This window comes from Mytilus galloprovincialis, chromosome 13 (assembly GCF_965363235.1).
Source record: "Mytilus galloprovincialis chromosome 13, xbMytGall1.hap1.1, whole genome shotgun sequence".
In the NCBI taxonomy this organism is placed as follows: domain Eukaryota; kingdom Metazoa; phylum Mollusca; class Bivalvia; order Mytilida; family Mytilidae; genus Mytilus; species Mytilus galloprovincialis.
Window position 1 is genome coordinate 48,506,020 of NC_134850.1, and position 26,128 is coordinate 48,532,147.

The following is a 26,128-nucleotide window of genomic DNA, read 5'->3' on the forward strand; positions in this document are numbered from 1 at the left end:
ATTTTCATAAAAATGTGTTGAATTGGCCAGTTAAGAAGCAAGGAATCAGAACATATTTTTTTGGCCTAATCAAAATAGTAATAAATATATTTATATGATATTTTTCAGTATGTGAGAGAATGTATAGCGAGAGATAATATACCACAGTTTATGTTATTAACAAAGGAAAGTTTATATGCAGCGATATCACCTAATATATTTATAACACCATCATATACACAAAAAGGTACGTACCAATTTAACATAAGAAGATTGCTATAAACAGCCAATAAGTTTGTGATTATCACATTTTGTAAACTGATATTATGGACCAAGATGAAAGTCTCTTGCAGATTGACATATGGATTTACTGGTCCCATTGTCAAACAATATATCATGAATACCTTGGATTAATTTCATTGCATCAATTTTGATTTGTCTATTTTTTATTTCTACTTTAGAAATTTTCCTTTTCTTAAGAACAAAATCATTTAATTGTCAATTATGACAAAAATATTGAACTAGGAATAATATTCTACAATATTCATGCCCTAACCCTTTTATTGTAAAAATAGGAAGATATGGTATGATTTCCAATGAGACAACTCTCCACAAGAGACCAAAATAACTCAGGACTCATGATACAGAATTGTACAGCATAGCTTGAAAAACTGTAAAAAAAAAATAGTTTATGAAACTGTCAATGTACAGAATTATTATACCCCATGCAACAAAGTTGTGGAGGGTATAATGTTTTTGACCCGTCAGTCCTGTTTCTTGTCATCGCAGATATTTTCTTTATTACATGAACAAATTGTGATTTTGTGGGTTTTAATCCTCTCAAAACTTAAACCAATACCAAATTCAGCGATAACATTTTTTAAAATCTTTTTTATCTTACAGGGATGCAGTTACTAACAGAAATTAACCAACAAAAGACATTATCTCTGTGGGAAATTCATGCCAAACTTAGAATTAAAATATTATGTGCCACTTATGTCAATGTAAAAGAACTTGGAAAGGTAGATAACTGTTGATAGATTTTTTTTTTTTTATGAACAAACACTATTCTAATGTATATATTTCTATTTATTGTCTGGCATTTAATCTCTTTGTTAATAGGCAGATCTTACCTTTAATGAACGTTTTATGAACATTCTTTCCTAGTGCATGTACCTTAAAGAAAATGTAAGGGCTATCCCATCCTTGATAGCTGAGAGTTCTAAGTATCTCAGCTACAGTATGTCAACACTGAGGTTGGGAGTTTGAGCCCTGATTGTGGCAGAAATAATAGACTTCTATCTTCATTGACTAAGATTTATGGTTTTTCTGCCGAATGTCTGTGTTTTCTCCTGGTACTAAAACTTCATATACAAATAAGAACACCACAATATAGCCAAGAATGTCAACAGCAATCAGACAGTTCAGTTGTGCAAAAACATTCCTCTCACAATATTTGCAATAATAAGACGTCACATAGTTTTCAAAATTTACAATACTCTGAAAGGTTTATAAGGATTACCAAAAAAAATTCCTACATTTATAATTTGAAATAATGATACATATTATTTATCGAATTTAAACATGAATTAAATAAGTAAGTATATTAAAGTTTTGCTCTGATTTTGTAATTTTTAATTTCTTATATTGTTGTTTCAGATATATGTTAAAGCAGGAATTTACCATGGAACAGAAGCTCTATGTGAATTCCAAGATACAAAAATGGTTGACTCAAACAATCCCCAGTGGCATGAATGGTTAGAGTTTTTGTACATACAGGACTTACCTAGAAGTGCTAAACTATGTTTATCTATATGCTATACATCCAAGAAAAAGAGGGTAGGTTTTCTTTAATTTAGTTCCAGTGAAATAAAATCAGTAAATATTTAACTTTGAAACAGAGAATGGTGAAAGTTTAGAAATAGTGTGGATTTCTTCCACATTTAGGTCTAAAATAAGATTGACCTTATTTCATTGAATTTCCAGGAAAATAAAAAAATGTACTAATTGCGACTTTATGAAACGAATGCCAATATTTGAATTGTCAAGGAACTACAAAATTCCTATCTATTCATTGTTTTAGTTTTATGAAATGATCTCTGATTCAATTTATTATTGTTATAGTCAAACATTTAAAAAAAAATTGATAAGAAAAATAGCTGTGCAAGAAATCTCACAACAACAATATTTTTCAAAGTCCTGCACAATATCTGCCTTGTTGTTCTTCAGATTAATGAAAAAAATATATGAATCTTATTATTTATAGGAACCCTTATCTTTAGGATGGGCCAATTTGCAGCTATTTGATTTCAACGATAGACTTATGAACGAAAAGGTCAGCTTGAATCTGTGGCCGTTACCTCAGGGAATGGATGACCTCTTGAATTATGTTGGTCTCCCAGGTAAAGAAAAAATATGAAAAATTGTTATGGACCCACTGATGTATTTTGTATATCATATTCAGAAAGAAATGTATGGATTTCTTTATTAGCTCTGACAATTTGAATGATTGCTATTTGGGATGATAAATAGTTTGATTTTTGGTATATTAAATCTTACATCTAGAAAATATAGCCATGCATATTCAGGATTTGCAGGGATAACCAATAGGTATATCAGTTCATAGAATAGAAAATATTTTAATATTTTGTAAAGAATAGGCAAGATATTAAATGCCACCTGTTGGTAAAAAATTTAACCTTACAACATTCCATATAAATTGGTATTTTCAAGCTTATTGGTAGATCCCTGATTATAAAAGGGACAGCAGAAGGTTATTCAAGATGAGCTCTTTTAAAAAAAAAGAGGAGGGGCAGTTAAAAAAAAAAAAAAATTCACCTTAACTAAAAGATTAAAGACTTCATCAGTAGGATTTGGCTTGGTTAACCAACTCCTTGATATGTTCCACATTTCCATTAAATACTTAAATATACTAATCATATCACAACATATTAAAACATATTATGCCATCATAATTTCAATATTTGCATTTTACATTCAAAATTGCAAAAAGGGAGACATATGTCTGTTGCAACAGTTTATTTTATTGATCATTTACATAGGCTTCAATTTATTGTATTAATATACTGTTTAAAATAACTATTGTTCAGGTTCCATAAATGATTTGTTTATTTTTAGGTTCCAATCCAGACCAAGAAACCCCATGTTTAGAGATAGAGTTTGACAGACTAAGTCATCCTGTTTCATATCCTCCAGAGAAACAGATTGAAGATTTAGCTCAATATGCCATCAGCAAAGAACAACCACTCATTTATCTGGTTAGGGAATTTATAATTTTCACTTATCAGTTGATAAATCAGTTCTTCATTGGTCAAAATTTGATTATCACCTCAAATTTATTTTCGTGCTTCCATATGGTTCGGCTATTCTCAGTGATTGTTAGGTCATGAAAAAAGACAACCTGATGAATTGAATAGATAAAACAAGATCTTCTCTTAGATCAGTGGAATAATGCTGACACATCAATGTTTTAGAGAAATAGACTCAACTTGAGCATCTCTAAGAATATCATATTTCTGGATTAGAGTCAGGAAAATTTAGAATATGACAATGGAGTAAGAATATCTTATCACATATAAGACAACTCTCCACAAGAGATCAGGTGACACAGAAATTAACAACTATAGGTCACCATTCAGCCTCCAACAATGAGTTCACCCTAACCGCATTGTCAGCTATAAAAGGCCCTGAAATGACAAATCTAAAAAAATTCTAACAAGATAACTTACAGCTTGATTTATGTACAAAATAATGAATGAAAAATAAATATAATCTATAGCAAAAACAAAGGACATCCACTTAATTACAGGCTTTTGACATATATATGGTATATGCATAACTTTATGTTTTGAAGAAAAAAATTGTATACATTATATTTGTGACCATTGTAATTTGTTAATTCTTTTAAATGAAATCATTGAATTTTACCATGAAAGGTGAACTTATAATTATGCATTGATGATATGATTTTAATTGAACAGGACACACCCCAAATACAAGCAAAAGAGCAAGCTATGGTGGATGATATAACAAGTAGAGATCCACTATCAGAAATATCAGAACAAGAAAAAGATATTCTATGGAAATTAAGGTACAAGCTAAAAATATCTACAACATTGTAATTTATATTTAGAAATCGATAAACTTTATCCAAAAAAAAAAAAAAAACTGATCTGAAGTTGTTTAATGTATTTTCATACATACAAAGATTCTAAATATTAATAATTTAATTTTGGATGTAACAGGTCTTCTGATTGGCTGACATTGTTTTGTTTATCAGCTCATAGACATATTTTTGTCATGTGACCTTGATGTCATCAACGTTTTTTCATTGTTTTTTCCCGTTTAAAATGATTTTTTGGGGGTTATTTTTGACACAAAAACCTATATCAAATTTGTTTATCATTTGAATTAATGATTACACTATACCATGAAAACCACAAAAATTGCTATCCCATAAAAAGGAAAAATCTACCTTATTCCTGATTTTATGAAGAAACATTTTTCTTACTAAATCAAACTAATTACAATTTATTATAATTTAAATTTGAACAGAGAATACTGTATCCAAGTTCCTCAATCCTTACCTAAACTCCTACAGTCAGTGAAATGGAATGAGAGGGAGTATGTAGCACAGCTGTACATGTTGTTACGACGATGGCCCCGTCTGATTCCAGAATTTGCCATGGAGTTGCTTGATTGTTCTTACCCAGATCTGTGCGTCAGACAGTATGCTGTTACCTGTCTGGACCATGGATTCTCTGATGATAAATTACAACAGTATATGTTACAGTTAGTGCAGGTTAGTGGTTAATTTTTCATACCTTATATACATTTTCACAAAAGGGATACTATTTGTACATTAAAAAACGGTGAATTGCATGATATATATTATTACTTATATCCATAAACTACTATGATTTCATCATGTGAGCCTCCATCTGATAGGAATCAACCTTATGCATATAAATATCAATAATTTGCTTACTTTTTTTTTGGGGGGGGGGGGGGGTAAAAATCTCTATGGAAAGTCTGCAACTGTTTGAATTTAGTTGTTATTAGAACCCTACAACACTGACTAAAATTCATCTGTTATTTAGTAGTTCAAAAGTCAGTCAGTCTTATACATGTACATGTATAAGTGTACTTGCATAAGGTCGATTTTTATCTGACGCAGCTTACGTGATATTTGATTCATCTCTACAAGTGAACAAATAATGTTTAACTGAACTAAGGCATACCTTAACCTGGGTGATTAAGAGGTCTTGATCACAAATAACCTACCTTAGAGACATCCTGAAAACAGGCCTGCAAGGAAGATGAACTAATTGTACACTTTCTGACCATAAAGTCACACCAGATAATTAGTATAGATTGCTCCAAGCGCAGTGCACTTGGCTTTTATCCCATTTAGATTCATTTTACTATGTCATCTTACCTTATGGCAAGTTTTGTTTACATGAAAACAATCTTGCATGTCAATAAGTACTGTAAATTCAGGAATTTTTAGGTGCATTTATTATTGGAATGTTTGACAATGTACACAAATACCAAAAAATAATAAATGCCTTTGAATATTGTGTTGTCCTTTCCCATGTTTGTGTCAACTTCCAATTAATTGATTTTTGTAATAAAAAACATAGACAATATTTTCGAACTTCTACAAAAACTTCACAATAAAGCATCTAGAATAGCTTGCAGAAAATATAAGTTTATTTTAGATACATTGAAAAATAAAATATCTCTTCAAATTTTGAGAAAAATCATACAATCGATGAACTTAGATATTTATCATTATTATATACTTAGTAGTAAATACAAACAAATTGTATGTGTAATACAATCAATTGCAAGCGTGCTGTATCAGCCACCCGTGATGATATCGATATCAGCACGGTTGCAAAAGCTTTATCACACCTTTAATCTGTATGACGTCACGTCATCCATTGCAGTCACTGTCACTATAATCTGTGTTACGTCATTTCAATCCTCCTTATCTGTATGACGTCATGTCACATAAAAAACATCTACTTGAGATATATGTATATGATAAAGTGCATATGATATGGCTTTTTCAATATCACACACTGTATCAACCCTCAACCAATATAATCCTTCGAGCAGAGCTCTTGGGATTATATTGGTGTCTCGGGTTGATACAGATGCGATATTGCCATATGTTATTCTCTGTTACTTTGTCTTGTTAGTACTTGAAGATAAATATCTTTGATAACTGTATGTGCCTTTCTTTTATTTTAGGCACTGAAATTTGAGCCATATTTAGACAGTCCCATCACAAGATTCCTTCTGAAGAGAGCTCTTCAAAATCAGAAAACAGGGCAGCTGTTCTTCTGGCATCTCAAGTAAGTATGATAAACTTTAGATCCTACAGAAATTTGATAGTTTATTTTTATGATGTAAATAAAAGAAGATGTGAAGCTTTAATAAATGAGACAGCAATCCAACAACAAAAATAACCAAAAAAGACATCTAGAAATCAACATTCAGTCTTCTGCAATTGACAGATGTCTATACAACTTGTCAAATTCTTAATCATACTTTTGTAAATGTTTTAAAAATTTGTTGGATACCAATACTGTGGATTTTTTGGGTACAGAGGTACCACAAATTTAAATGTTCAATGAACTACTAGTTTTCATAAGGAATGTATGCAGACTTTTCCAAAACATTAATGGAATTAAATATCCACCCAAAATGCTAGTTTTCTTCAATCCACGAAAATTGGTACCCATCAAAATAATTGAATCCACAGTAAATTTGAATCACTTGAGGACAAATAAAACAGACACAATACTACACCTTTTTGGAGGCCGAAATTATACTGGAACCAAAAGCTCTGAAAAAATTCATAGGTGCACAATTTTCACTTCACTACTTTAAAATGTAAATATATTTTATTTATTTGACCAGGTCAGAAATCCATAATACATCAATCCAGTTAAGATTTGGTTTGGTGTTGGAAGCATTCTGTCGAGGGTGTGGATCCAACCTCAAGATGTTACTGAGACAAGTGGAGGCTCTAGATAAACTCACTAAACTTACTAATATGATCAAAAATGAAGTCAAGGATGTAAGTGATTAAAAGGAGAAAAGAAATATTTGTAACATGAAAAAATCAAACCATGTTGGTGTAAGGGAATCAAAAAAGATTTTTTTAAAAACCAAGTGGAACTGGTCTTTAAGAAAATTCATAAATGAACAATTATTCGGGTGAAAACAAAGATAAAATTAGTTTATTGGGATACAATGTTTAATTAGGCAAGAAAAGTCTTATGATAAAATGTTATACCATGTATATATTTAAGTTCAAAATGACTACATATTTTTCATGAATAATTTTTATGGCCCCGCAACGAAGTTGTCGGTGCCATATAGTTTTACCCTTGTCTGTAATTCCAAAATTCCGTAATTCTAAATTTTGAAATTCCGTAATTCTGCAATTCTGAAATTCTGAAATTTCCTAATTCCTTAATTCTGTAATTCCGAAATTCCGTCATTCTGTCATTCCGCAACAAAACATTATACAGAGTTTTTTTCTAAACGCCTTCAGATATTGGGCTGATTTTTGGTATGTGAGTTAACCATGATGAGTTACAGATCAATTTTAAGTTTCGTTCTGTTCTGCTAATTTTTGCTGAAATTATGGGCTTTGATTAATTGTTGAAAATCATAGTTATACAGACTTTTTTTCTAAACGCTTTCAGATATTGGGCTGATTTTTGGTATGTGAGTTACTCATGATGAGTTACAGATCAAGTTTAAGTTTTGTTCCACTCCGCTAATTATTGCCAAAATTAAGGGTTACAACTTTGAAAATTGTTGAAAATCACAGTTATACAAACTATACGCCTCCAGATTTTGAGCTGTTTGTGTCCACATGTGTTATTGAAATTTGCAGATTTTTCAACTTTTTGAGACGGAGCCATTTGTGTCACTTTGACACATCTAGTTTTCTCAAGAATAATTCAAAAAACTGATAAAGCAATGAATAATAACAACAATGAATGAAAAAATCATTATAATTTATTTTACATAATTTAAACAGTACATGTGAATTTATGTATATTCCATTCTCAAGTTTATAATGCTTTGTTACAGACTAATTGCTTTCTAGTGAAAAATTTAAACAATTTAAATTATTGAATTTATTTAATCTTACTTTACAGGACATTAATGAAATTATGAAGTTTCTCGCCAACCAATTGCAGCAACCAGACTACCAAGATGGACTTAAAAACTTCTTATCTCCCCTTGATAACAGTCATATACTAGGAGATCTAGAGTAAGTCATGACTAAAGATAAATGTGGTTTGATTTTGATTTTTCGTGTATTAACGCCACTTTTAAGTACCGCATTTAGGTGCGCTATTTCGTGGCAGTCAGTTTTTATTGGAGGAAGCCGAATAAAACCACCGACCTTCCATAGGAAAACTGACGATCCAAGTCAATTAAGATAAGAGTTGAGTGCACCTGCACGAGCAGGGTGCGAACTCACAACCTCAGTGTTGACTGGCTAGTGATTACAGTAGTAACTACTTAGACCACTCGGACACCGACACCCCAAGATAAACGTGTATGCATTAATTTTTTTCTCCATTAATTTCAGCTTTATAAACAATTTAATATCAGTAATCATGTAATAGATAGCAACCAACCTATACACAATAACAAAAAAATGAAAATTAAAACAACAACATCATATGACTCATAGCTGTGAGGAGACTTATGCTACATGAAAAAGTATATTCTACTGAAAAAGCAATATTTTTGTAAACAGGTATCTGTTTTCTAGGAATTTCAAAGAAAATTCTGTTTTTATGCCCCACCTACGATAGTAGAGGGGCAATATGTTTTTATGCCCCACCTATGATAGTAGAGGGGCATTATGTTTTCTGGTCTGTGGTTCCGTCTGTTCGTTCGTCCGTCTGTCCGTCCGTCTGTCTGTCCTTCCTGCTTCAGGTTAAAGTTTTTGGTCAAGGTAGTTTTTGATGAAGTTGAAGTCCAATCAACATACAACTTAGTACACATGTTCCCCATGATATGATCTTTCTAATTTTAATGCCGAATTTAAAGTTTTGACGCCAATTTTACGGTCCACTGAACATAGAAAAGGATAGTGCGAAGATCAGGTTAAAGTTTTGGTTAAAGTTTTTGGTCAAGGTAGTTTTTGATGAAGTTGAAGTCACATCAACTTGAAACTTAATACACTTGTTCCCTATGATATGTTCTTTCTAATTTTAATTCCAAATTTAAGTTTTGACCCCAATTTCATGGTCCACAGAACATGGAAAATGATAGTGTGAGAGGGGCATCCGTGTACTATGGACACATTCTTGTCTTTTAAAGAGTTCAGATTACTTCACTCTATCACTAGAAAAAAAACATGCCAAAATCACGTACAATATGCAAATGATTATTTAGGATATTGAAACCATCTTTCCCTCTCTGAATTTAGGGGAATGGAACATATTCTGATATAGATCCACAAAGTATTTTCTTAGAAAGGTGTATTATGGGTAAAACTCAAATTAACTACTTTCAAACAAGTGTCACTTTATACTCCACAAACACATTCACTTCACAATATGTTATGTATTCTATTATTGATTAATTTGAACTAAGTATTATATACACTAATATGTACTAAGTGCAATTATTTCTCTCTCACTTTTTCAGTATTTCGCATTGTTCAGTAATGACATCTAAAAAGAAACCATTGTGGCTAGTGTTTAGCAACCCAGATGTTATGGCTGATATATGGTTTACAGACTACAAACTTATATTTAAAAATGGAGATGGTATGTTTTAAGTCTTATAATTCATTACATCAGAAGCATGGTTAATGATTTTGTAATCTGACAAATATTGGATAATGATGAAAAACAACTGCACATTGTCAGTAACACACAGAAATACATTTAATAAATTTCTCTATAAAATTAAGATGCATGAAAACTCTATGATATAAAAGAAATTTGTAGTAAACCAATGAAGTTTCTTGGAATCCCTTAGAATGCATCGGTTTTTTGTCGAGCCTGCAACTTTTGTTGCAGAAAGCTCGACATAGGGATAATGATCCGGCAGCGGCTGCTAGGGCGGCGGCGTTAGCTCACTTCTTAAAAGCTTTATATTTTAGAAGGTGGAAGACCTGGATGCTTCATACTTTGTATATAGATGCTTCATGTTACGAAGTTTTCGTCAGTCACATGTCCAATGTCCTTGACCTCATTTTCATGGTTCAGTGACCACTTGAAAAAAAAGTTCAAATTTTTTGTAATGTTGAATTCTCTCTTATTATAAGTAACAGGATAACTATATTTGATATGTGCGTACCTTGCAAGGTCCTCGTGTCTGTCAGACAGTTTTCACTTGACCTCGACCTCATTTCATGGATCAGTGAACAAGGTTAAGTTTTGGTGGTCAAGTCCATATCTCAGATACTATAAGCAATAGGGCTAGTATATTCGGTGTATGGAAGGACTGTAAGGTGTACATGTCCAACTGGCAGGTGTCATCTGACCTTGACCTCATTTTCATGGTTCAGTGGTTATAGTTAAATTTTTGTGTTTTGGTCTGTTTTTCTCATACCATATGCAATAGGTCTACTATATTTGTTGTATGGAATGATTGTTAAGTGTACATGTCTAGCAGGCAGATGTCATGTGACCTTGACCTCATTTTCATGGTTCAGTGGTCAAAGTTAAGTTTTTGAGTTTTGGTCTTTTTATCCAATGCTATATGCCATAGGTCAACTATATTTGGTGTATGGAAATATTTTATGATCTTTATGTCAGTCGAGCAGGTTTTATTTAACTGTGACCTCATTTTCACAGTTCATTGCACAGTGTTAAGATTTTGTGTTTTGGTCTATTTTTCTTAAACTATAAGTAATGTGTCAACTATATATGTTGTATAGAAGCATTGTTAGCTGTACCTGTCTGCCTGGCATGGTTCATCTGACCTGGACCTCTTTTTCAAGGTTCATTGGTCTTTGTTTAGTTATCTTGGTTAATGTTAAGTTTATGTGACAGTTGTAATAAAGCTTAGCTTTATACTTAGGACTATCAACATAATATCAATGATTAGTATAGAAGGCGAGACATTTCAGCGTGTGCACTCTTGTCTGTTTAAAGATAGTCTTCAGATGAAAGGGAGATAAACCAAAAATATAAATATTTTAAAATGAAAAAACACGATTATTTCCCTTTAAATATGCCTTTTATCTCTAAATAACAATATTTTTATTTCACTGAAAATAAGTTCATCATTGATAACTTGAATTTCAAAGCAACAGAAAATTAACAATTTGAATCATTGTTATATAAAAATTAATAAATAAATGTAGATATTTGAGTCCTCTTAATGTCTGAATTTAACCTTGTTTATTGTTATGAAATTAAAATATTGAGTTCTTTGTTTTTGTGAAATTAGTCCATTTATATGGATGAAGCAGATAGTTTATGACACTTGCATGAGTACTTTGCATACCTTACCCTATGAGAGATATTGATATGACTTGAGGCTAATTGTTGTATTGTATTACCTGAATACCTATAAAAAAAAATGCATGCATAGGAGTGAAAATCTAATTTAATGAATAAATAGTTGATCTTACTATTGTATAAAGTAAAATCACAAAAATACTGAACTCAGAGGAAAATCAAATTGGAAAGTCCCTATTCACAATTCAAAATCAAATAACAAAACACATCAAAAACGAATGGACAAGAAATGTCATATACCTGACTTGGTACAGGCATTTTCAAATGTAGAAAATGGTGGATTAAACCTGGTTTTATAGCGTATATAATAGTCCTTTTGTCCTCGAATCTCTCATGGAGATTATGAGAAGTTAGCCTTTGTGAAATGATCTGGTAATTAGAGTTGTGGTGTTGAATGTTGAAGCTGGGACTGTGTGAAATGGCTGAAATCTTAGGAATTTAACTTGAATAGACCAACATGTTCAAAAATTAATGAATATTTCTACATCTACAAATAAAATGATGCCACTCTCAACAATTTCTATTTGGGCAATGGGTATATGTCTAAGGAAATATGACTTTCTTATAAATTAGGAAATATAAATTTCTCTTGATTCAAACTTTAGATTATTTTTATGCCCCACCGATGGTGTTGAGGTCCAATCAACTTGAAACTTGGTACACATGTTCCCTATGATATGATCTTGCATAATTTAATGCCAAATTAGAGTTTTTACCCTAATTTCACGGTCCACTGAACATAGAAAATGATAATGCAAGTGGAGTATCTGTGTACTATGGACAAATTCTTGTTCCTTATAAAAGCTCTTGATATTAACCTTGTTGAATATATTTTTTAGATTTACGTCAGGACATGCTTACTGTACAGTTATTTAAAATTATGGACACTTTATGGAAAAATGAAGGTTTAGATCTGAGGTAAATTTAAAAACAGTAATGTGTTATGTTTAATGTAAAAATCACTTTTTATACCGTCAAGTTCATTGAAGATTATATATTAGGTCTCTGCGCAATGCTAGACGGTGTTTTCGTAGAAGTTAGAAATAACAAGTACAGGTTCCTGCCCCGCTTGGGGAGGAAGTTACAAATCAAATCTACTCTAACATCGCTAGGTTGATTTTCTGGGCACTTTATACATATTCTAACCCCTGGTATTTCTTAATCATAAGAAATCTGATGGACAAGGTATAATTTGCAGTTCTCACTACACATAGGCAGACATTTACATATATTAATTTACAGTGATTGTATGCTTCTAAAAATAGATTAGCATCCTGAAATTATACTGAAGAGATGAGTAGATGATAATTTCTGTACACTAAAAAGAATACTTTGTGTATTGTATCAGAGATCCTTGTTTAATTTCTACTAGAATTGTTTTTGATCCATGATAAATTCAAGGGGCTTATGATGTCCTTCTGTCAGCTCTGCCCACAGTATCTCTAGTTGAAGGTAGTAATGGGTGTACTTTCATGATGTATAACGGTAGAAATTCTTGCCAAATGACATTTACGGTAATTTTTAGTGCATGACGATAAAATGTACACTTTTTTTTAGATGATAAAAAATCAGCTGAATTTGACGAATCACGCTATTTTTTTTCCAAAAATAATGGTAACAATAATTATTTGAGACCTCTGACGAATCATGATAAGGATATTTTGATGAATCACGGTAAAATTTTAACCAATTTAAAGCTAACAGTACTTAGCTGAAAATGACCATTTGATGCCTGATGGTAAAGGGCATTACCACCCTCCTTGTTGTCTATAAAACTTCCATTATGGTTAGGACGATTCAAACTTTTAAATTTAAGAGAATTTGAACATTTCAGGTTGATACCATATAGTGTGGTATCTACTGGCAAAGATGTAGGTGTGATAGAAATAGTACGGGATTCTTCGACCATTATGAGTATACAACAGAAGAATGGTATCCGAGCAGCGGTACAGATGGATTCTCTAGGGTTGTATAACTGGATAATGTACCATAATAAAGATAGGTAGGTACAGTAGATAGACGCATAGATTCATTTTGTCTGATTTAATAAACAACACTATTTTCTCCTAATATTCATTAAAATGCTCTTGCTGTATAATAGCAATTGTTGCTGGTGTAATATATTTGATAGAAGAAGAAGATATTTTATTTCCAATTATGGGCCCCAAAGGGCATAAACATTACAACATCAATAATTTTCATAATACAATGATAAGAATTAAGCCTCAGATAAAATAAGGATTACTATGAATTTGAATTTTATTCATATAATATTCTGTTAATAAATGACAGTGCATCATAAACCTATAAATGCTGGTTAGTATAGATATACATGTTTATTGACTGCATATGTTTAAATTTGTAATATATTGTATTTCATGTATACGTACCAAGTTGTACTTAAAAATAAAAAATATCTATCTATCTATCTGACTTACATAAAGCAAATATCAGACAAGCCATTAGTCTAATGTCCATAACCTTTCTGGAATCATACATTTAGGGAGGAAGTTAAAAAAATATAGGGTCCATATAAAAGTGAGAAATATAGATTCCACCACTGCAACAAGTGTTTTACGATATTTCTCCAATCGAGACAGTTAAATTTTAATATTTAAAGAACGAGGCTAGATGAGCTATTTAAATAATTAAAATTTAACTCTTGAGAGTGGAGAAATATCGTAATACACAAGTTACAGTGGTGGAATCTGTTTCTCTAATGATTTTTATCCTTCCTTTCAAAGATATGAGGAAAGATGTGTACTTTTGATGTGACATCATCAGGCATGGTTGCCTTTTTTAATGACGTCACAATAAGAAAATTTAGAAGAAAACAAGAAAATTCAACGTCACAATTAAATTTCAACCAATCATTTGCCGAGAACAGATTTTTCACTAGTGAGGAGAAATATTTTTCTCACACCGGTCAGGAAATGTGAAAATAGCACAAAAATTAGAGAAGATGTTGTTACGGCTGCCAGTGAGTCAACTCTCCAACTGAAACAAAACAATAGTTTCTCCAACATGTTTAGTTTGGTAAACTAGAAAAAATCAACAACTTTTTCATTAGGTATTCATGATTGAACAGTCATGCATTTGTATTTCCTGCAGCTTAGGGTCGAGTTAAAGTTTAATATTTTTAACAATTATCTGTCAATTTGTGCTCCATTAATCTGAATTGTGTGAAATATATTGGGATTAAACTTTGATATTTTATTTGCTTATTTTTTTCAGAGAAGAACAAGCTATTTCTAACTTCACAAGATCCTGTGCTGGTTACTGTGTAGCTACGTTTATACTGGGTATCAAAGACAGACATAGTGGAAATATAATGGTCAGGAAAAATGGACAGGTACATTAAAAACCACATATAATGTACATGCATTAATATACTTGGAATATCTGATTTTTGTGTATCTGTATGATAGAGTTATAGCTCTAGCAAAGATGTCTAATTTTTCAAAAGTAGCAAATTCGTTGTCTAATTTTTCAAAAGTAGCAAATTTGTTGTCTAATTTTTCAAAAGTAGCAAATTCGGAAAAAGTTGTTGATCTTTGTATGGATAGAAGGGTGAACATATCATAGTTAGGGGCCTTTATGGAAAGGTCCACTTGAAAAAATGCATAGTCAAGGCTAAATATTCCTGTATTTTCGACCAGTAATGAAAGAAATGTTTTGTAATTAGAATAAGATATTTTTATGAACAAATGTCTGCAGTAAATAACAAAGAAAAATAAATAAAAATTGGTATAACAATATAAAATATATATGGTATTCAGAATAAGCTCCTTTGATGATGATCTTAATTTAACATCAGCCTAAAGATTAATTTTTTTATACAACATAGCTTGTTTTACTTTACAGGTATTCCATATAGATTTTGGACACTTTTTGGATCATAGGAAAAAGAAATTTGGAATAACTCGAGAAAGAGTACCATTTGTATTGACAATGGACTTTATAAGAGTGATTGCTAGAGGATCAGATCAACCATTAAAGCACAAAGAATTTAAAAAGTAAGTTAACTGATATATTGATGTGATTTGGCTTTTATTTATCTTAATACTTACTGTTTTGGTTTTTTAATTTGTCTGAAGAAGCCTGATTGTGATAACAGGAAACAACAACAGTACATCTACCTAAGACTCAAAAATAAATGCACAAACAACAAAGAAAAATATATGTGGTCCAGATAGGCAAGTTTGGTACAGGCACACAAATTGGTGTGATTATTTTTGTACACAATTCACCAATATTTTTGTTAACATAGTTACCATTAGTCATAAAAAGGAAACTGAAATTAAAACTTGCAACATCCAACTACCAAAAGAATGACCACGAACTAGGATAAAAAATGACACATAATTTGAAATGCAATGTCAAACAAAATGAGCTTCATACATCAAATAATAACCAAGCATGCATGTTCATTTCATTTCAAAAAGCATAAACAAAATTAAGGTTTTGACCCAAATTAGCAATTTACAGAAGATCAAGCTATGATAATGCAAGAATGTCATGTGTCCTATTGATCAACATTCTTCTTTATTAATTGTAATCATTTGTCTTTTTTTTCAGATTTCAACAACTCTGTTGTGAAGCTTATTTAATTATTCGTAAAAATGCCTATTTATTCATCAATCTTATGACTATGATGCTGTCATGTGGTATTCCAGAGTTACAATCTCTAGATGACATAAGTTACCTTCGTAAAACATTAGCCGTTGAAGAGAAAGACGATGAAAAAGCCTTAAAATATTTCATAGCTAAATTCAATAGTGCTTATTCCGATGCTTGGACTGTCAAAACTGATTGGTTGTTCCATTATATGAAAAACAGATGAGCCAATCACAGAGGAGTTTAGTGGAAACGTGCAATAGAAAAGAGTCTACAAATAGACACCACAACAAGGAACTTCGTTGAATGTAGAAACTGCTGTTGGAGTTAGAATTCTTCCAATTTTCTGAAGTTATGGTTGTACTCTAATAAAAAAAATACTAGGCTTACTTACAAGGGACCATAAATGTTGATATAATTATTTTTTTGTTTAAAAGGTTTCCCCTGAGAAATAGTGCTACTTTGTTGATGTAAAGGATATTTCATATCATGTAAAATCTTTAGTTTTTATCCTTTTTTTTTTAACTTTTGTTTAAAAGGTTTCTCCTGAGAAATAGTACTACTTTGTTGATGTAAAGGATATTTCATATCATGTAAAATCTTTAGTTTTTATCCTTTTTTTTAAATGGAGTTTGATAAAACTTTATATTTTGTCCATATTTATTAATGGCAACTTATTTTGCCAATTTCTTTTGTTATTATAAAGGGAAAATGTTCAGTGAACAGTTATACAATTAGAGGAAGCAAGTCCTAAAAATTATATTGCAAGAAAATTAGTCTTAGACAAGAACGACCTGCTGGAGGGTTATTATTACATTTCATCATTGTCCCTTCTATGCCTTGTAAAGTCTTTCGTTCCACAGTGCTATATTTTATTCTACCTCAGTGGGGTATTTTCTGGTACAGTATATTTTTTCCAAAACTCCATTTACAAGACTTAGTGTGTTGAGTTCTGTCTATTTTGACTTTGTTTAAAACTTGCATAATAAACTTGCAAAGAATCATAAATGGAGTTTACAATTTGAAAAGCTTAATTACAGAAATACTCAAATGCTAACAAAACCTTCAATGAGTGATCTATCCTAAAACCTATGCTTAAAAATCCTAAGATAGCTTTGAAAATTCTTTCATAACATATTATTGTAAAAATTGAAAAAAAGGGTTTAGGCTATGTTTAATTCATATCATTTATATTAATATTGAATTAGATTTATACATTAGTTAGAAATGGGTTGGCACTTTTGGATTTTCCAAATGTCTTTGATATCAGATAAGATATTATTAAGGGGTATTTATATGTTTTTTTTTATATTTTCCAACATTTTATGCAATACATTATACGAAGGTTATAAAAACAATTGAACAATAGGTAATCATATGACTATATTTTTATAAAAGGAGAATGGAAATTAATTTGTTCAAATTTTTTTTGCAAGCCAGCTACCATATTAATGACATGAATGTTTAAAAGTATAAAAATGGATTTGCTTAAAAAAAAATTGTTACCCTCCTTTGCAAATTGATGAACAAATTTAAACCAGATTGAGCAATTTGAAAAAGTACTTTTTGTACCAAGTTACAGCTTGTCCCTTGTTTGGCATTACACATGTGATTAAAATTATGATTAAGAATAGCTGCTTTTACATACTAATGTGAAAACACTATTTAGCATCAATTATTAAAAATTAAATGAAGTTTGAAAGGTTGTCTTCTGATAGACAGATTTTTGAGGCATTTTGATGCTTTTTCTGAAAGATATTTATTATTGTTAAATGTTTTATATAAATATACACGAATTTAATATTTTATAAAGTAATGTTGTTAAATTTCTGAATGTTTTTATATCTTTGACTTCAAGTAATTCTGTTTGAAATTTTGAATTTCTATTTAAATGTCCTATTTGTGGAAACAGGGCATTTCATGTTTGTCTCCCCTGTGATGAAGATTTTCATCTGTTTAATCTTTTATAGATGTTTAATATGTTATTGCATTAGCATCTCTGCATTTCATATTTCATATTTATGAGAATGCGATGCTCTTTCCTCCTTTCTAGCTCAACGTTCGGAAGGAACGATGAGCTTAAGCCATCACTTGGCGTCTGTCGTTGTCGTCGTCCATCTGGTGTAAACTATTTCAAACATCTTCTCCTCTGAAACTGCTGAACCAATTCCAACCAAACTTAAGCTGAATGATCCGTAGGGTGTCTAGAATAAAGCTTGTGTTTTATTTTCTGTTTCGTCAAAAAACATGGCCGGCATGGCTAAAAATAGAACATAGGGGTAAAATGCAGTTTTTGCCTTTATTTCATAAACCAAAGCAGTAAGAGGAAATCTGATATGGGATAAAAGTGTTTATAAGGTAAAGTTCTATCAGCCCTGAAATTTTCAGATGAATCTAATAATCCATTGTTGGGTTGCTGCCACTAAATTTGTAATTTTAGGGAAATTTGGCAGTTTTTGGTTATTATCTTGAATAGTATTAATGATAAAGATAAACTGTAAACAGCAAATATGTTCAGCAAAGTTGGATCTACAAATGAGTTTATATGACCAAAATTTTCAATTGACCCCTTAAAGAGTTATTGCCCTTTAAGGACAATTTTACACAATTTGTTTATCATGTTTTTTTTACTTTAAAAAATCTTCTTCTCTAAAACTACTGAATCTTCAAGTCAACTGCAGTTTATAATCACCTTTTAAAAACAAACTTCGAAATCTCACACCAAACACCTTTTTTTTTTGAAGTAAGTATGACAAAAAACTGCATTTTCAAACACTTATTATTATACATTAAACCAAAAAAACAAACTACGATGAAATTGGACACTTAAATTTTTAAACGAAAGATAAATGCTAAAATAATCAAGGTGAGCGATTCAGGCTCTTGAGAGCCTCTTGTTATACTTCACATTAAAACATTTTTGTCCTGATATGTATGTAATATTTGCCACTGTACGTTTGATACCAATCCATCCATTTGTCCATCTTTTAGCGACTGAAATATTCACATAAATCTTACAATAATTATATGTATTTAAAGGTTATGAAAACTTGCAAATACAAATTGCTCAAAATGTTTTCAGCCATCTCACAAAGGTTAGACTATGTCAAAAAATATCTACCAAAATAAGTTGTTGTATGGTATCTAAAATCATATTGTAATTGTACATTGTTGTAACTTGCAAATTGTAAGATATCCTATGACAATGAGAATAGTGTCAAGGGTATTCTTAGTAAATGTTAGCTTTTTTTTTTTATATAGATTGAATTCAAAATTGATACTCAGCTATGTCTAAAGGTACAAGAGAACCATTTTCAAAATCAGATACTCGACCATGTTTCAAATACAGTCATATAGTCACTTCAGTCCTGGTATCTATGATGAGTTTGTTTATGTAAACACTGGTTTATTTATGCAGCAGCGTTTTGTAGAATTTGATACATTTGTGCACCACATTTATATGACTCTCTAAATGACAGAATAACCTGTTAGTTTTCATGACAATAAGACATTCATCTCCACTGCAGATTTTCTACTGTTGTATTCTCAGGTTGTATAATTTGTGTTACATTTCTGACATTTGAATAAGTAATGAAATGCATCTTCATTGTTATTGTAAAATGAATGTAAAGAAAAATTATTGTTTATACACATGTATTTATATTTCTCATAGATTTGTATGATAACCACACATTTTATACATAAAAAAAGCAAACATTGATGTGTTTATTTTTCTGTTGCCATTTTAACTGATCACTTTGAAATAATTTACCTTATTTGTGACCATAATCACATTAATACTCTTTTCCTCCTTTGAGTTGCTTACAATTAGTATTGTTTAGAAGCTTGAGGTGATAAGGAGTAAGATCAAACTGATTGTCTCATAGAATAATGTGCTTGAATGAATAGCATACAGGCAAACGTGTAAATAAAGGTGATACTAATGTACTTAGAAAACTGACCTTACAGTTTTGATTTAGGTTTCAAAATGCAGAGATACTACCATAGCAGGAAAAAAGAAGGTGACAGAGACAGGTTTTGGCTTAAAACAGATGACCTTTATAGCAGGTTTGACGGTATTTCCCTGCAGTTTGTTACCTTGTGTTCTTACTAGTCCCCTACTGACGAATAGTAAGTCCGTCAAATTAATTTTCCACACATTTTTTTCTTCGTGTTTGAAGATATTGATTTGATATTTGGTATACTGTTTTATCATGACAAGTTGCAGTCAAGTTTGAATTTTGTTCTGGTCTTATAACTTATGCAGAGTTATGGTCCTTGGACCTTCTGTGATCATCTGTATAATAGATATTCCATAACAATCAAACAACTCTTGACGGTGTCCCTGATATCTATGAAGGGATGATTTCAACTTTGCCACTTAGAACTCTTGGTTTAATTGCTTTCTTACAAGCAGCAACCCTCTATAAAGGAAATCATGATGATAAATGCAAGCTTTGGAATATTGAAGCAACTGGGAGGTATACAATGTATCTTTCAAAGGCATTACAATGCTGGAATGTTGCTCTTAGAAATAAAAGTTCACTGTTGAGGGAACAAACATCTCTTTTGTTGAAAATTTTCTCAACACTTGTCATTTTCGTCGAGCCTGCAACTTTTGTTGCAGAAAGCTCGACATAGGGATAGTGATCCGGCGGCGGCGTTAGCTAACTTCTTAAAAGCTTTATATTTTAGAAGGTGGAAGACCTGGATGCTTCATACTTTGTATATAGATGCCTCATGTTACGAAGTTTCCGTCAGTCACATGTCCAATGTCCTTGACCTCATTTTCATGGTTCAGTGACCACTTGGAAAAAAAGTTCAAATTTTTTGTAATGTTGAATTCTCTCTTATTATAAGTAATAGGATAACTATATTTGATGTGTGTACCTTGCAAGGTCCTCATGTCTGTCAGACAGTTTTCACTTGACCTCGACCTCATTTTATGGATCAGTGAACAAGGTTAAGTTTTGGTGGTCAAGTCCATATCTCAGATACTATAATCAATAGGGCTAGTATATTCAGTGTATGGAAGGACTGTAAGGTGTACATGTCCAACTGGCAGGTGTCATCTGACCTTGACCTCATTTTCATGGTTCAGTGGTTATAGTTAAATTTTTGTGTTTTGGTCTGTTTTTCTCATACTATATGCAATAGGTCTACTATATTTGTTGTACGAAATGATTGTAAGGTGTACATGTCTAGCGGGCAGATGTTATGTGACCTTGACCTCATTTTCATGGTTCAGTGGTCAAAGTTAAGTTTTTGTGTTTTGGTCTTTTTATCTAATACTGTATGCCATAGGTCAACTATATTTGGCATACCTGTCAACTGACCCGTATTCTGCGGGTGTGACCCGAGATTTTCACAATTCTGAGGGATCACCCGGAACACCCGCCGGATCATTGAAATAACCCGGGAATTCCGAAAATGACCCGATTTCACCCGTATTTCTTAGCCTTGAGATTGATTTCATAAGTAATATTCCTTTGAAATACCGGCAAATTCGTAATTCTTCCATGAACAGGAAGTTCATCTAGCTATGTAAACTGTCAAATTAAGTGACCTATTAAGTGCATGGCTTCACTTGACAGCTTTGGTGTCAAACACACTGTTAATTAACACCAATTACCTTTAGCTTTTATAGGTCGTAAATAAATTGCACCATTGGTTTACAAACTGAACTAGAGTTACTTCCCCTTATTTGTCACCATTCAAAATTATTCCTTATATTTACGTTTTATGGGTGAAAAAGATTAAATCATAAAAATATAAAATTCAAATACATATTGAAAAATAACTTTTCATTATCTTTATACCTTTATACAATTTTTTAAAAAAAGTTGAAAATTATTTTTTACATTTATACTTCCTTTAACTGTATTACTATATTTTATCATAGTCTAATTTCCTAGTTAATGAAAAATATTATGTTAAAGGCTACACAGTCAATAGTCTCAAACATTAAAGAATTACATTAAATTCTAGTGTTTGATGATTGTAGTAATTTTTGTCAAAAAGTAAAGCACATAAGACTGAGTTACACAAATTTATAAAAATCTTTAAAAGTGCAATGAAATAATATTTAATAAGATTTAAAATGACTTAACAAAGTGAACATGCATTAATGTTTTGGTATCTTTGATATACATTATAAGAAAATGTACCATAAATACTGAAATTCAGCTCGAAAAAGTTCGTACGCGTTATGACCTGAGATTTGATTCTTCAATGCAGGTCATGACCTGCATTTTCATCGTCACAGTTTGAGAGGTATGAATGCTTCCTTAATAAGTTTTAGATAAGTAATCCCTAATGTAAAACTTTTTATTTTTAAAAATCTTGAATTCATTGAAATCTGCGACATCACTGAAATTAATTAAACATAGAAACAATTTCGAAATGTACAATTAATAGAAAAATAAACAACAGGGTTTAGTTTCACAAAAAACTAACGATTAAGATTGATCGTAAGTCATGAATAATTCAGTATACTTACAATTGATCGTAAGTCATGAATAATTCAGTATACTTACAATTGATCGTAAGTCATGAATAATTCAGTATACTTACAATTGATCTTAGTCGTAAGGTTTTTTGTGAAACCGACTCCAGAATACCACATATTAGAGGGAATTCACAATTGAAAAGGAAAAGGGATCTAGTCTGTAATAAGGTTGTGTATGAGAAATTCTTACTTGAATACTTTTAAATCTTCATAAAGTAACAAATATCATCAGATTATTACAGGAGTGCACACACTGAAATGATTTGCCTGCTTTACTTAACATGATTGAACTTATGTCGAAAATCTGTAATAAGAAGGTTTTACTACAAATATTGAATAAATCTAGCATTACTGATAAAAGTAGATGTAGTGAAGGTCAACCGAACCTGCCAGACAGACATGTACACCTTTGAATCATACTGAACACAGAAAGTTAACCGATCGATTATAGTATCTGAGAAACAGAGCGTAACCACCATGCAATAATTCCACATGAGAAACAAACAAAAGTATGAAAAAATGCCCAACACTAACATTTGTTCAATGAACCATGAAAATGAGATCAAGGTCACTTGAGCCCTTTTAGACTGACGTTTATACATTAAAATCATTCCATTTACCAAATAATGTTATAGTTTTTGCTGAACAGATAAAGCCATAAAACTCACAATTGACAAATGAGACATGTACGATCGTTTCATATTCAAAATATAATTATGACTATAAAGTCTGACAAATAGACCAATTCAGAAAAAACAAATATAACACTGACAAATGAACCCTGAAAATGAGGTCAATATGAATAAGAAGATGAGGTATGAGTTACAATGAGACAACTCTCCATCCAAGTACAATGTATAAAGGTTAACAAGTTATATGAAATCTGCCAGACAAACATTTACATTTTACAATCATTCCATAGTTGCATTGTTGCTTACAGTATCTGAGCTACGGACTTAGCCACAAACATTTTACCCGTCCTGTATCACTGATCCATGAAATAAGGTCGATGTCTGGTCAACCCTATCTGTCAGACATATAGACATTGCAATGAACTAAATATAGGCATCATGTTACCCATAATAAGCCAATATTTTATATGACAAAAAAGTAAGTAAATTCCAAGCAGTCGCTCTATCTGTTATTTATCAAAATACATGCCTTTGATCAGGAGGGTGGTTACCTGACATTATGTCAGGTGGTGACAGGGGTTTGATGGACCACGAAGCTCTACGGTATTTGGGTTTTAACTTCTGTATTCTTGTAATTAACAGACACTTTTTAACAATACTTTAACAGTAAGCTATACTTTTAAATTGTAAAATAATATTTAAGGTAGGTTGTTTTCTATCTGGGTTAAAACACTGAGATTTTAAGGGTCAAAACCAGAACCCCACCCCACTTCATTAGTAGGCAATCATTCTTAACTGAATCGTAAAGATAACCTGCCAATCGGAGGCGGTTATGTATCCAATATGTAAACTGAACAGCCGAACTAACCAAAGAGCTGTCGTAATGGATGTAAACTTGACAGGAATAAGTCGTCCAGTTAGTTATGTTTGGTGTGAAATCTTGACCACATCCATATGACCTGTAAGGTTTGTTTTTATTTATAGAACGTCAGGTTCAATCGAAAATTAAAATTCACATATTTAAATAATTCTATTCGTAATGTGGGATATTAGAGTTGTTGTACAAAACCATGTTTACAAAGAATTTGGTTAAAATGTTGTTTTGCCAATTTCTTAGAAAGTTCGCTCAAACTTTACACCTAAAGGGACATGATATGCAAATTCAAATGCATGTTCACCGATTTGACTCAATTTTCTTAAATACAATTCTTATATTTGATTTATAACATACTAAAACATATATCAAAATTCTTAAAAGTCTAAGATAAACAATTTACTACCAAATACTGCCTACAGTAAAATAAGTATAGATAGTGAAAACGTGCAAATTTTCTAGGTCTGTTTGATTTCAGATTATAGATTAAAAACTATGTTAATAATTTATCTGTATATTAAGAATGATTTTTTTTTTATCGAATCAGTAAACCAAATGATTTACGCTTGTTTTACTATCAAAGTTGACATTCGTATCTTTTGATAGCTGACACGTCAAATGTATGTGTAACCCATCTCTATTCTAAGGGGTTAAATTGCAGGTCACATGATTGTTTCAATCTGGTCAAATAATTCACTTATAAGTAAATAATTCATCAGCGATGCCTTTTTTTTTTCTTATTTTGATAAAACTTAACTTTTAATAATGAATCATTATGATGGAACTTTTTTTATCTCGTAGCAAATGCCCTCTTATAATTGATATTCTACAACACTTACGTTTGTGGAGTTTCTGTCTTGTTATGAAAAGGTTAAACTTTTATAAATCTTAACAGTGTTCGAACCAAGAATTACAATCATTGATACAAATCATAATAAAGTAATCAATATGATATTTATAAATGATTGAAATATTTTTTCGAACCTACCAGTTAAAATCACAAACACGATAGCTGTGAATTCATTTATTTTCGTGGATATTTAATTTCGTGGCTTTGCTAAAGTTTACATACAACCTTAAAGACAAGTTGTTGAACATCAAATTTGTGGTTCACATGAAAACTTGAAATCCACGAACGTTGGTATCCAACGTATAATACTAAATCCAAAGGCGATAAAAAAAAATACAAAACAAAGAGAAATATTACAACCAAATGCAGTCAAATTCAACTATAAAGAATGTAAAACTAGAGATGATTGAAGCATAACAAATTAAATAATAGGAAACAAGAGGGCTGATATTATTCTAAAGAGACGATGAGAGTCAGATAAGAAAAATACAATACTTATTAGTTATTATCTCTTTTAATTCATTAGAAAAAATACTTTAAATATACTAGACTGTAAGATAATGTTGATATTTTAACACTTCAATGATTACTATGATTACAAGTGAACAGATTTTGATATAATCTGTTAATTAGCCATATATTTGTTAATTTTATGTATTTACAATAGTAAATAAAGGATTGTCACAGTTATCACCCTTTATTTCGTCTCATTGAATATTTTTTGTGCATACAAAATTTAAGACATTTTATAGCTAACTGAACATAATAAGGATAAAGAACATGAAAACAGTGATATGCAAATGAAAACAAAAAAAGTTGGCTATTCATACAGGTTTATATTGCAAATTGTAAAATGTAAAAAGACCGGTGAAGTATGAAGTTTTCATTGCAATAAAAGGCATAGGTATTCATTTATAGTGTTGTACTCATACCTAATGAAGGTTAACAGAAGGGACAAGTACCAACCTTTCCCAGACAATGGTAGACAGTGGCGTCCTCCCCTATGGACTGTGGTATCCACAGCCCTGAATGAGTAAAACACCGAATGAGTAAAACACCTGTATTGTCATAGCCATTTTGAATGTCTGTCATATTGATATTTCTCATGTGGATGGGAAACAGTCG

General features: G+C 31.2%; 1 protein-coding gene across 6 annotated transcripts in view; it reads left to right on the plus strand.

Annotated features, from left to right (window-relative positions):
- The window catches only part of LOC143056923 (phosphatidylinositol 4,5-bisphosphate 3-kinase catalytic subunit alpha isoform-like), a 38,310-nt gene extending 21,126 nt beyond the window's left edge, over positions 1 to 17,184 (plus strand). For all 6 annotated transcript variants that reach the window (XM_076230114.1, XM_076230115.1, XM_076230119.1 and 3 more), the window contains exons 5-20: positions 109 to 226; positions 883 to 1,001; positions 1,639 to 1,818; positions 2,246 to 2,381; positions 3,118 to 3,257; positions 3,981 to 4,090; positions 4,555 to 4,801; positions 6,259 to 6,362; positions 6,931 to 7,090; positions 8,187 to 8,302; positions 9,697 to 9,818; positions 12,362 to 12,440; positions 13,357 to 13,524; positions 14,757 to 14,874; positions 15,387 to 15,538; positions 16,101 to 17,184. In XM_076230114.1, the coding sequence (XP_076086229.1) occupies positions 109 to 226; positions 883 to 1,001; positions 1,639 to 1,818; positions 2,246 to 2,381; positions 3,118 to 3,257; positions 3,981 to 4,090; positions 4,555 to 4,801; positions 6,259 to 6,362; positions 6,931 to 7,090; positions 8,187 to 8,302; positions 9,697 to 9,818; positions 12,362 to 12,440; positions 13,357 to 13,524; positions 14,757 to 14,874; positions 15,387 to 15,538; positions 16,101 to 16,365 (2,334 nt within the window). In that variant the 3' untranslated portion in view covers positions 16,366 to 17,184. The remainder of the gene's footprint in view (positions 1 to 108; positions 227 to 882; positions 1,002 to 1,638; positions 1,819 to 2,245; positions 2,382 to 3,117; positions 3,258 to 3,980; positions 4,091 to 4,554; positions 4,802 to 6,258; positions 6,363 to 6,930; positions 7,091 to 8,186; positions 8,303 to 9,696; positions 9,819 to 12,361; positions 12,441 to 13,356; positions 13,525 to 14,756; positions 14,875 to 15,386; positions 15,539 to 16,100) is intronic.
- The last annotated feature ends 8,944 nt before the right edge of the window (positions 17,185 to 26,128 follow it).